The sequence below is a fragment of the Phalacrocorax carbo genome, chromosome 4 (assembly GCF_963921805.1).
Source record: "Phalacrocorax carbo chromosome 4, bPhaCar2.1, whole genome shotgun sequence".
Classification (NCBI taxonomy): Eukaryota; Metazoa; Chordata; class Aves; order Suliformes; family Phalacrocoracidae; genus Phalacrocorax; species Phalacrocorax carbo.
In genome coordinates this window covers 49,986,312-49,999,009 of record NC_087516.1, presented here as the reverse complement: position 1 = coordinate 49,999,009, position 12,698 = coordinate 49,986,312, and the positions used below count along the sequence as shown (strand labels likewise).

General features: G+C 38.5%; 1 protein-coding gene across 5 annotated transcripts in view; it reads right to left on the bottom strand.

The window, feature by feature from the left end:
* The window catches only part of SH3D19 (SH3 domain containing 19), an 86,886-nt gene that overhangs the window by 27,681 nt on the left and 46,507 nt on the right, over window positions 1-12,698 (bottom strand). For 2 of the 5 annotated variants that reach the window (XM_064449886.1, XM_064449885.1), the window contains exons 4-8: window positions 11,378-11,418; window positions 10,406-10,448; window positions 9,015-9,162; window positions 8,582-8,783; window positions 6,976-7,971 (exon numbers count right to left, since the gene is read on the bottom strand). In XM_064449886.1, the coding sequence (XP_064305956.1) occupies window positions 6,976-7,971; window positions 8,582-8,783; window positions 9,015-9,162; window positions 10,406-10,448; window positions 11,378-11,393 (1,405 nt within the window). In that variant the 5' untranslated portion in view covers window positions 11,394-11,418. The remainder of the gene's footprint in view (window positions 1-6,975; window positions 7,972-8,581; window positions 8,784-9,014; window positions 9,163-10,405; window positions 10,449-11,377; window positions 11,419-12,698) is intronic. The other 3 variants (XM_064449882.1, XM_064449883.1, XM_064449884.1) reach the window with 3 other exon arrangements.

Here is a 12,698-nt window from a genome sequence, read left to right as displayed (position 1 = left end):
GTGAGCTTCCCAATCTCGGTTTTACCCAGTATTTTTCATCTCCAAATTAACAGTTCACTGTTCTTAGAAATGGTATTTCTGACCCAGAGAGAATAATATGAACTATACTGCCTTTCTCAAAATATGCAATTTGCAGCTCCCTGTGCATGGAAAATTGCCATGATCTGGTCACAACCATATCTTTTAACAGGAACTTTTAATAGGACTGGGAAATTGAAGAAGAAAAAGGGAAAAAAAGACGAGAGAGAGAGAATGGGATGCAGGGTGTCTCAGGATGCAATCTGTACATAACTTGAAAGTTAGCTCAGGTGAAATTCAGGCTTCTCAGGATTCTCCTAACACTAGGAGAGTAGATCAGGTCACTCAAATAAAAGGAATACAGTATTCAGGACTAGACTTAGCATGGCTTCAGACTTAAAATTGGAGCAGGGACAAGCAAATCTGCTATCATAACATTCTAGGACTTCTTTGTTCCCAGTCTACACAGAGGCTTTTCATGACTAGCCCAGTTATTTTGGTAGACGCTATGAATGGACTGTGTGGTCCTGCTTCATTCAAAAAGATTTATAGTTCATCAGGCCAAGGAGATTTGCTTTACCTGATATGGCACATTTAGTCAAACAGGTACTTGAGCAGGCTGGTAAAAATTTCTTACTTGTAACAACCTTTGCATATAAGTACCTTTTCTGATGTGGTTGCCAAAGCATTAATTTTACTTCTGCGCCTGCTTACGCTGTTTTATCAAAAGCACACAACAGCGGAGCAAGCACACAGTAATTTCAGAAAGTTTTACCCTGAGGATTATCTCTCCTCCCAGAAACACTGTGTCCAGATGCCAAACCAGAAATTTCAAACTTCTCATGCATTAACAAGATTTTATATAGAGTTGTGCAAAGACTGCAGGACAGGAAGAATTTACCCAGCAACATTTATTGCTGCTCAGAACAGAGAAAATGTATTGAACTACTTGCGTAGCTTTTAGGCACTGCTCCCTGTTCACTGCTGACATCTGATGGATCACCACAAAAAGCAAGGCAACTCAAGGCCAGTGATCACTATTTTTGAGGAACGAGTCCAATCCAAAGAATGAATGATGTTTATAGGATACATGTGGAGTTTACAGAAGGAGCCTAACCATCAGTACGACAAAAGTGCACAAAGTCAAAGAATTATGTAGAGTTTTATATTCTCTGGAAAGTATAGCAAAAAAAAAAACAACCAACCTGCTGAGGGATGCAATAGAAGAGCCAACCTAAATGTACTTGTTGAAAACGCAAGATGTCCTTAACTGAGCAATGAAATATCTCACCCACAGTGTTAGAAGGTTGGAGAGCAGATAAAATAAGATCTACTACTAGAATAGCAAAATTTCTTGGGCTATTGTAACACTTACTGGCAATACAAGCATTTATGGGGTGAAAAACTATGGTGCCATATCGTACACAGAGACAAATATAAATGGACGTTTTCTGAGCTTTCAGCACTTCTCTCTTAAACTACGGGAATGCCCACACTTACTATCTGTGTGTATCTAAAAGTACAACCATTTGGTTCATTGCTAGCTAGTCCATACTAGTAAAGGTGATAGTAATTACACCGTCTTTGGCACAAAAGGACTGCTCGTATCAGCACAGGCTATTATGTGAGAGTCTGGAGAGTTTCCTACCTCATTAATCTATTTTGCTAGTTAAAGAAATACTAGGATAGTTCAGATTGCAAGAGCCTTCAGGAGGTCTCTAATCCAACCTCCTGCCCAGAACAGGTCAGCCATGAGGTCGTGTTGTTAGAAATTGGTTGCATAACCTGATCTAACTTCAAAAATTGGATTCCAGAAGGTATTTGGACATACCGTGAGTGACCAAAAAAAAAAAAAATCACCAGGGTAATTTGGCAGTTAAGAAACACAGCCTTGTCCATTCTTGCCAGGTGAATGAATGCGTGTTCATCGGCAAGGGATTCAAGTGCCTCAAAACAGGCAAGCTGGAAATCTCCAAAGCAGAGGATTGGTGATGGGAAGCAGTAAGGCATACAAAATCTTTTTAATGAAAATGTGAAGGAAAACGGAATTTATCATGTTGTTTAAAATACCTATCTACTCTCCTGCAAGAATCTCGCATGCTTTAAGCAAAGGAAAAAAAATAGTGTGGTTTTTTTTTTTTTATAAACACTTCTTTTAAATAAGCATTTTGTCATTCTTTGACAATCTTTCTGGTCAAAGGATATCTGTATTTTAAGTCTTATTGTAAAATAAACAGATCTAATCACCAGAGCAGACAGTTATTATTAAGAACATTATTACTTGTGTGCTACCCCTTAACAGCACCTATAGACATGGAACTCAAAAGCAGAATGATTTGCATTTGACAACCTACAGGGCTCTTAATCTATTACATACTTATGACTTAAAAACCTTATTTGTTTCCTGAAACCAGATATAAGGCCCTCTCCTGTGGTAACAGTAGAGTCACTTCCAGGCTCCTTGAAGGCTAAAATTTAAGTTTACTAAGCAAACACCTGTAGTGTCTGAAGAGTTAATGGATGCTTGTTACCACTTCTGCTGGAGATTGCCAACCTCACAGCAAAACCAACAGGACACAGCACAAATCCATACCTCCACTACTCCACCCCACAGTAGCATGTCTTCAGGTAAATCTAGCCACCTTTTCTGGGGATGATACTTTTGGCAGTAAGTAAAAAAGGAGACGGGTAACTTTAAAATAACTACAAGAGTCACTGGAAGTAACACAGTAGAACCCTAAGAAAAGCTGCATTACTTTGAAGATATGTCTGGACTAATCTACCAGTCAGTTCTTTTTTTCTTTTTCTTCCTGAGGAAGCAATTAAAAACAAGCAGCTGAGCAATATCCCCACAGCAGACAAATTTGGAGTTACTCAAGCAGCAGTTTTTCTGAATTGACTACAATGTCACACAAATTCCACCATTCATGCCACGAGAAGGAACAATACATATAAATGGGTAGCAGCACTGGTTTGGGTGGGGGTTTTTCAGCATACAAGCAGAAATGAACTTTTATACTGTGATGAAGTAGGTAGATAGATAGACAGAACAATGAAGAAATGCAGTAGTCATATCTGTTAGAACTGAAATACACTAATGTGATGAAGAGAGAGAGAGATAAGTAAGGTAAGGCACTCTTTGAACTACTTTTCAAAGCATTTGGTTTAAATTGAGTTCTGCTATATCAGGCATAGAGCAATCAGTGAATGATATGCTGTTTTAGAGAGAGAAGATGAGAGAGAAGAATAATTCCACATGCAAAAAGGAATGAAAATATTCTAGCAAGATCACCTCCAGATTTTAATTCAAATGTGTGCCTTAAATGCACTGTTACCTATTTTCTTTGTCCAAAACATAAATTCTCAGAACATTTAGGAAGCAGACATAGTACTTTGCTTTAACATAGCAGCTAACACAAGTTATAGGTAAAATCATGGATCTTCAGAAGCCATGGAATTTATACCCAGTTCAACCTGCACTAGAAATTCATTTCCAAGCCGTTGTAAAAGTAGATTAGTGAGAAGACAGCCCACCTTACCGAAAGTTTTAACCTTCAGGAACTGCACAAATCCTTCTTATCACATAGAAGATAAATGGAAAAATACTCCAGATGATCCAAAATATCACAACTGTCATCAAAGCATTAGCACTTCAAGATTTAGAGTCCCAAACAGATGCCTTCACATTCTAAATGACTGACTTGAACAGGAGCAATTTCATTAGGATACTAATGGCTTTGAACATTACCTCTAGCCTTTGAGTCCAAAATTATGGCACTTGAAGCTGGCATCAATTTTGGCTGCTGATGAAAGGAGCAGTTCTACAGATTTGTCATTCCTGACTTCTCCTTCCTGGCACCTCCCTTGGGCCAGCATCAGAAAAACAAGTTGGATGCAAGGTTCTGCCACAGTTCACCTCTGAATGTCAGAGCTGTTGAGCTTCCAAAGCTCCCACAGACTTCAACTGGCAGAGTGGATGCTGAAAGCTTTGAAAGGGATCTTGGTACCTAGAGTCTCTATTTGCACCAGAATGGTTTTCCCTCTCCATATAGGTCAGACAAAGATAAAATCATTAATGTCTGGATAGGGGCAAGTTCACTCTACTAACAGCTGTGCTGTTGGAGATGCTGTCAAATACTGGCGAAACCCATGAGGTCGCCTGAGGTAGGTAAACTTGAAGAAAAAATCATCCAGCTAGGTTTAGTAGTTAAACTACCAGTTAAACACTGACAAACTCTTCAAACTATAAACTGGTTTGTTGCCAACACGGTTGATCTTAGCACATAAATAATATTCAAATACCTTTCACTACTGTGGGGATGGTAGCCTTCTGTTAGAGGAAGCTGATATCTTATGTCAGTCAACTAAATTGCCGTGGAGACTCTGAATTTGTTTTGCCTGTTTCACCTGTTCATTCATATGCTCGCTTCAACTTCTGTGCCCTCCCCATCATCAACTGAACGCTTCACCTTCTTACTTTTGCATCAGGCATTAGTAGCAGCAGTGATCCATCCTTTCAGTTCTATTTACATTAGTCAAAGTACCAGATGCATCTGTGCTGTTTCAGAAAAAAATTAAGTTTTGTGAATGCTGTAATCTGTGATGTAACATTGCTCTTTGACAAACAAGCTGTTGGTGCTTAGTTTCAAACACCACTGCATAAAAGCCTTCTTCCTTTCCTAGGGTTGCCATAACAACAAGCAGAGCACTCTCATTTTGCTAAGTAATGACAATGACAAATATGTAAGAAATGCAGAGGTCTGGGGAACTGGGAGCAAGATTAGAGCTTCTCTTCCTGCCTTTACAAAACATTTTACTGTGGATTCATCTTGCAAATCCTAAGCTGTTCCTATGGGAACATGAGAAATAGCCAGTGTTAGCGCTCCATGTTGCCTCATTTTTCAGAAAGCCAGTGTTTTTCTTGTGGATGCTTTGTCAAGACATAGCATGGCATTAGTAATCAAGAGTACAGGATATGATCTTGAGCTCACAAATGCCTGCAAAAATCTGGAATGAATCCTAATTTTACAGTGTAATAAAGCGATAATGCTGTCAGACCTTTTTCTCTTTAGTATGTAAGAAGGGGTTGCAGCAAAGATGCCATTTTATTGAATTAATAAAACCATGGACAGGTGACTCAAGAAGGCAGGAAATTATTATTTGTACAATTCTTCTGTTAACCATGAGAATGGAAACTATTTTCTTCTTAATTAAATCAAGAATAACACCTAGGACACCAACAGAAAGATGAAGACTGACATTCTTACCACTTCATCATGAAAGCTGTTTTTTCAGGTGAATTTAGTTTGGGATTTAACAGAAGAATTTATGTTATTTAATTTTTCCAGGTTGGGGAAAGGCAACCTTTTAGTGTACCTAGCCAAAACACCATTTTCCTTTTTATGCACTTTCAAAATGTAAGTATTCTCTTTTCTTGCCTACCACTCAGATCAGTTCTATTTTCCCACTGTTTGTTCCACCTATTAATCAAAATAAAATTACTAAAACTACAAGTTTTACCCCTAAATGCATGGAAAACAAGAGTCATCCCTTGTACTTCTAACTTTCTTCTAATACCATTACATGCACAGTGGCTGTTCCACAACGCCAGTCTCCAGACACGATGATCATGACTCTGTTGCTAGCTAGACACTGTCATTCATACACTTCCCTGACATAAGTACAAAATACCTCCCCAGTCACCCCATACTCCCGCCTCCTTCTAGGCTTGGTCTAGCTTCTGCAGTGGCCCTGGAATCTGTCAGTCCAAGAAGAAAATGGACTCGTATCCATGTTGAGCTAATCACTTCACCTGAAGGATCTTCTGTTGCCTTATTTCACTACTTTCATAAGCTCCCCTGAGATCGTTATGTCCATACATACCTATCTTAACAGTTTAGGGCTTTAAGGGACTTTCTACATCTGTCTTGGGGTCTTTATGCCAATACAGAGCAGAAACAATAACAAATCAGAACTTCATCTAACGATATAATCCACAAACGTTTAAGAAATCGCATTTGTTACCAATCATCAATATCAATTTACTGTGACAACTACACAGTATCTATGCTTCTCTTTTCAGAAAGCTGAGATGTTTAATGACAAAGGAGGTTAAAAAAAAAAGATTAAATATAGTTCCTTAAACAAGCATTTAGTATCACACACCATATGTTTTAAAGCAGAACTCTCTCTGGATTGCAATGGAGCTGGTAAGCTAAATCAGGACGTACTTGCATATTAAAAAGGAAAAACCTATTGCTATAAAATTTAGTGACAGCCCAACACCCACCTATGTCTTAATCTACTTAAGAGAGCACTAAAAAAGTCGACCCCAAGTGATTAATGGAATCAAAGAAGGTTTATGAAAGGGATGTAGTTGTAATAATTAATCTGTCCACATGAAACAGTTATTTTCACTTAGTAAAAATTGAAGTTGTGCAACAAGCATATTGTTGCATGACAAGACAAGACGCAGATAGGAAAGAGAAAATAAGTAGTCCCTGGTGAGGTGGAAAGGGCGTCCCAGTACATCTGATCACAAGTCTCCCTAAATGCAACAAACATTGCTGCTCCCCTAGATGACTAGATTTCTACTACAGAACTTCAGGCACTCAAATAAATTAGTCAGATTAGATGGCAAGACATAAGATGTCCCAAGTCCCCCAGAGAGAATTGTGACACATTCTGGGGGTGACATCTAGTGTGTAACATCAAGTCTTTTATCATTATTTTAGTAATCATGTGATAAAACTGGCAGGCAAGTTCTGATATTTATATAGCCTTAAAACCTCCCAAGTCTCAAAATCCAAGTAATTTCATAGTGATCTTGACGTAATAGAGAACCAAGAATTTCATATACCCATGCAAACCCCGTCAAGACAGGTAGACATAACGTACAGGGGATCACACACCTGCAAAGAATAACCATAGTGACAGTTTTAAAAAATTTCTTCTTACCTGCTGCTGCTTCAGAACTGATGCTATCTTTAACTACACAAGCTGGACTTAGGGGCAAAACGTCATCATCAAAACTGATCAGATCTCCTTCCACATCCAGTTTATTTTGCAAAGCAGGTGCTGAGGAGTTAGCTGCAGGTGACGTTTCCCCCAGAGACTTGAAAGCTTTTTCTTGGGCAGATACAGAGGCCCGTGGGGGAGCAGCAATTGGTTTTAGTGACGCCAAAGAAAGGGCAGGATTTTCTGCATAACGTGACTTTTTAGGAACGAGTGGCCTTGGCGCAGGAACAGGAAATTTCTTTTGTCCACCGCTGTTCTCTGCCACTGATCCACTCCTTGCATCAAGAAAATCACTACTACTACTTTTAACAAGGCCAGGTTTCGGCTTCTTTGGCAGTTCAGGTTTGGTTACAAAACTGCTCCCAACTACTTCAAGTTGAGGCTGCAATTCCTTTGAAGGTGTTGATTTGCTTTCTGTCCATGCATCCCAGTCTCCTGAAATTCTGCTTACCCCTGGCTTTGGAGCAACTACTGGCTTCTTTGCAGGAACAGGTCTTGGGGTGAATGAACGAGGGGCAATTTCTGGCTTTTTTAATAATCCTGAGGTATCATTAGTTCCTTGGGATTCAAAAACTTTGATCCTTGAAACGATACTATTTTGGCTCTTTTCTGTACTCATGCTGTCCATTGTCAAGTGATTGTCTAGTAAGCTATCATCTAAGAGAGGTGACTGCTGAGTTGGAGGTTGTTGCCTTTTTGTGGTAGACTCATTCACTTCTTCTCCATTCTCTATCTTACTTTCAGTATTTTTGACCACAGATCTGAGATTGCTTCTTGATCTTGGCTTTGGCACAGGACGTATCACAGCATTGGGGTTTTCTTGGCACCTCTGACCTTCAGAAATTTCAAAGACTATTAAGGGATTCTCATTTTCTGAAGGAGACCTATTCAGGAGAGATGCAGAAGGCCTAGGAGGTTTAAGAGGACTCTGCCCTGCTAACAGAAAAGAAAAAGTTGCAGTTATCTATTCCAGAACACTTTATGTTATTTTTTTTGTCAGCCATCAGGATGGTGAACACAATGGTTTTCATTGAGAACTTACTGCTTCTTGTGAAACTGCAGTTCTCTTTCTAAAAAGATGAATGAAAAAAAATACATGAACTCTAGGAAGAAGCTGAAGATTGCTGAAATGCATGGCATCCACATGTTTTGAGTTCAAAACTACTTGTTAGCTTGCAGCGCGAGGGGCATGCAAGCAATATCTAGACCAAAGAATAGTACAGTAACTTCCCCAGCTTGGTCTGCACACTTTTCAGCCTAAACATGTAACACGGCTGCTACCCTGATTGGACACCTGAGCTCCTCTGGCCACCCAGCAATTGCCATTATGGCTGAATTGAGCAAAGCTTTCAAGATTTAATTATAGTCTGACCATGAATGCAATGGTAGTTTTTCAGAAGAGAGGATTTTTACAGAAATTTACAGCAATAATCATTCACAGAAATTTAACTGTTATTCATATTAAATACTCCACAAACCATAATAAAGAAAATCTTCAGGAGACAGAGTAAGGTTTTCATCAATGAGAAATCCAAGGCAGCCTCACCTGGATAGCCTGCAGATTCCCAGTGTGTAGGCACAATAGTTTTTACATCACTTCCCGGCAAATGGCTGATTAGTTCCTCTGGAAAGTCAGTTTGCGTTGCAGAAGTAGTGGTATGTCTAGGGGCAGCAGCATTATTGTTATTTGTTGTATTGATTTGTACTTGATTGATTTCTTTTATCACCTGCTCATACGACGGTGGAAGCTACAAAACAGAGATAAATATTAACGTATGTCCAGATGTGATCCTTTAAAAAAAAAAAAAGGCATATAAATTTAAAAATACTAAATTAACGTATGTATAGGAAAAGACACTGTCATAGTCTTTTATTCAATGTGATGGAAGTCTAAGCAAGCAAAAAACTCTGTGCGTCTCTAACTTAACATGCTTTTTACCTTTATAAATCAAACACATATCATGAAAATTCACGCTCACCTCAACTGGAATATGCTCATTTCTCCTCCACTGAGCATGAGATGAAGCAGAAGGGAATCCTAATCCCTGAGGAGTGACGGGGCTTGCACCTGGAAACCAGGAGGATGGCCGGAGGGGTTCAGCAGCAACTATTGTAATCTCAGGACGCCTGGAAATGAAGGCAAAGGGGAATAATTACCTAAAACATTTTAAAATAGTCCTTTTAAATATAAAAGACCAAGATTTTCTCGGCATGGGAAATCAGAACAGCTCAGGTCTTTTTTATTTAAGCAAACATGTTTTTCCATGATTTCAAAGTAACTTACCTGACCTTTCTAGCAAGCACTTAGGCTTCCATTCAAGGCACCTAATTAAATGCCTAAGCCAAAAAGTAGGTTTATTGGCTTCAGTGAAATAATTTACATGCTTAAACTACTTAAACACAAGTGTAACTCAATTAGATGGAAGAAGTCTTAGTCTTCACGGGATAATGAGAACTAATCATGTGTTTGCCCTTAGCCTGCTACAATGTGAAAACAGCAGGATAGTTAAGGCTGCTTCTGGCTGGCTACCTAAAAGCTTGTCGATCTTAGACTTCTAGGGAAACCTCCCACTGTGCTAAAGTGGGGCAGGGCAAACCTCACGAGGCCTTTGGGACAGGGCCTATTTGCTTACAGCATCTAGTATAATAAAGACTTCCATGGCAGTTAGGGACCCATAGCTACTATACCTGTTCTATCACTGTAACAACTGCTTTAGAGCATCAGCTGCAGTGATGGCCCACGTTCCCAGACCACAGTCCCCAGAGTACCACTGATCAATCCAGTCTCACAAATAATACACTTTGAGAAGTGAGTTTTGTGAGTAGATGAAGCACCTGCTACAGAAGCCTCTGCTGACAGAAGAAACCTGCAGCAGCGTAACTTCCAAAACTATTGTAAACAGAATTTAAAAAAAAAAAAAAAAAAAAAAAAGAGGGCTACAGTTCCTTCACACCTGAAATAATGGCAGACTCAGTTCACCAGCTATCCAGGTTGGTGACTGCCTTTTTCGATCCCCTTCAACAAACTGGAAGGAGGCCCGAAAGTGTGCTTATTTTCATTGTTAAGTGATCCTGTAAATAGATATCAGGAAAGTAAAACAGTACTGCAGAGGTTTGATGGTTGGCTGCATTCTTTTTTTGAGGGCATATGAAAGTTGATGAGAACACTCCTCAAACTCTAAACCTACCCTGTCCTTAAGAATCACAGTATTTCATTTTATTCCAAGTCTAATTTATTTTTAAACACATTAAGGATCCAGAGAAGGAACAAAGATAAACTAGAGGAGAAAGACATAGAAAATAATACTGTCACATGATCTAACAAGTTTTACAGTAACACTTAATTGCAGTATAAATAACAGTATCATACCTCCTGTCCCTCTGCTGCTCGCTGTGGCTAGAGGTCCGAGAAGCTATTTAAAGAAAAGAAACAAAAGTTTTGAAGAGGTTACAATATACTGTCACAGCAGTAAGACGAGGATAATAGCAGAGCCCTTACCAATACACTATCAACAAAATGGAGAACATACAGCATCTGATCACGAATTCCAGATTTTAAGAGTGGCCAAGTTTTTTAAAAAATGTATTTGTATTAAATATGAGAAGTTTTTTACAAGGCTTAGGGCGCAGTTTCATAACCAGCTTAAGTCACTCTGTGTCTGGGCTACCACCAAGAAAGATAGTCCTGTCCCCTTTCTTCCTCCTCACCACACGTTCCTGCATTCTGCATTGTGGTGACCCTAGAGCTGAAACTTCTTTTTCTTTTCCTTTAGTTAAAACAATCCATGAATAAAACAAAAAGAAGTGTTAAACACGTCTGGCTTTGCTTTTGATGGTTTATTTCTGAGATGTGTTCTTTAATCTTTTTTTAATGTCTCTTTTTGTTTTAGAGAAGGGAAAAGTACTAAGGCACATAAACTAAGAAGCTATTTCACCCTCCGTTATGTAAAAAGAAAAAAATTAAATGTTCCCAGCTAGAAATTTCCTACAGTTTAATCACTTGTGTATTAAAAGTCAGGAACATTGTTTTTTTTTCAAACCATGTGTTTTAAGTTACATAAAATAAGTGAATCCTGACCTCTTCATTTTTCTGTTTTTGCCGTATTTATATTCAAATGATTTTTTCAACGGCCACATTATATTTCTATTTTGATTTATTTAGAGAGAAAAGGAAATTATCCAAGTGACAAATTTTTGCATAGCAAGCGCAGTTTACGAAGTGGTAGAGTCTTATCGTGCAAAAGCTGACAATTACGCTGTTCCTGTGCCATCACAGGATCATTAACTGAAATCAGCAAAGCATACTTGATTCAAGAGTTGCATAGTGTTGTGTCAGACATACCTCTTCCACAGGGCATTTTTGATGTGCACTATTCATGAGTGCTGGAGGGAAAAAAGAAGGGGTTACAGAAGAGGAAGAGGAGGTGAAGGAGAACAAACCAAGGCTTCAGAGCGCTAGAAACCATGATCAAATGGGTTAGTCACACAAGGACAGCACACGTGCCAGTGTTGTAAGAGGACAACTGTAATGTCTATTCACAATGCAGTGTCTTAAAAACCTAAAATAAAAGCAGATTTTATTTCTAGTCTCATGCTGATTTTAGCAATGGCTGTTTAGAAGTTTCCCTTACAACAAATTAACCATGAAGAATATAACTGAATATGGAAATGTCCACTGCATGACTCAACAAAGAGCCACTGTAGGAATGAGGAGAGGGAAGCCAAATCTCTTTGAATGCTTTATTTAGTTTAAAATCATGGTTTGCTTGGGTCTACACTTTTTCCCTTCCAAAAATAATGGGTCACCCAGAGGAGTTGATACAGATGCAAAGAAGTTGGGATCCCATAATTCATAGTCCCACCTACCAAACACATATGGGCAGGCAGGTTGAGCCCAATAAGAGGCACACCTCAAAGTCTTGGGCATGAACGCACATCTCCTAAACCAGTTCTGTAAAAATTGTTTGGCTAAAATTAGTAAATAAAAACCCCCTACATCTCACCTTCACTCTCTTCTTCAGAGAGCTTAACACAGCATTGATCTAATACGCACATTACAGAAAATAAACTGACCCAAACCAACCAACTCCAAGATTACTTTTGCAAAGAGGATGGAAGAAAGAGTTCATTTGGTAAATGTATTCCATACAACTGCTTGGGGTATAGCCGAATTGCAATGACAAGAGCATTAGAAATAAATGATAATTGATGAGGGATGCAAAACTGAATTTATAAACTTGTCAAATATTGATTCTTTCTTCATTTCTAGATAAAACTACATGCTGTTTTCTCCTGTGAGACTCTAAAGGTACTTCTATTTATTAAAGTTATTAAAACAAATAAGAACCTAAAAAAAGTCTGAAAGACCATTTTCCTTTCTTAACACAGGCAAAAAACCTCCAGTGAGGCATCTATGTAATCCATCAAACTCCAAATTTCAAGTAAACAAGTAAACCCACCTGAAAACAACATATTTAAAATATTTATGTAAGAATAACTTTATTAGTAGATATAAATATGTCTTTCTGAAAGGGCTAATATCCAATTCATCACACATGCTTTCAGAATGTGCTCAATCTGTTTGAAAAAATAAATCTCCCAGACATTTACTGAATCAAGCTACCTTCATGTCCATAAACATCTAAAATAAACATTTATTCTTT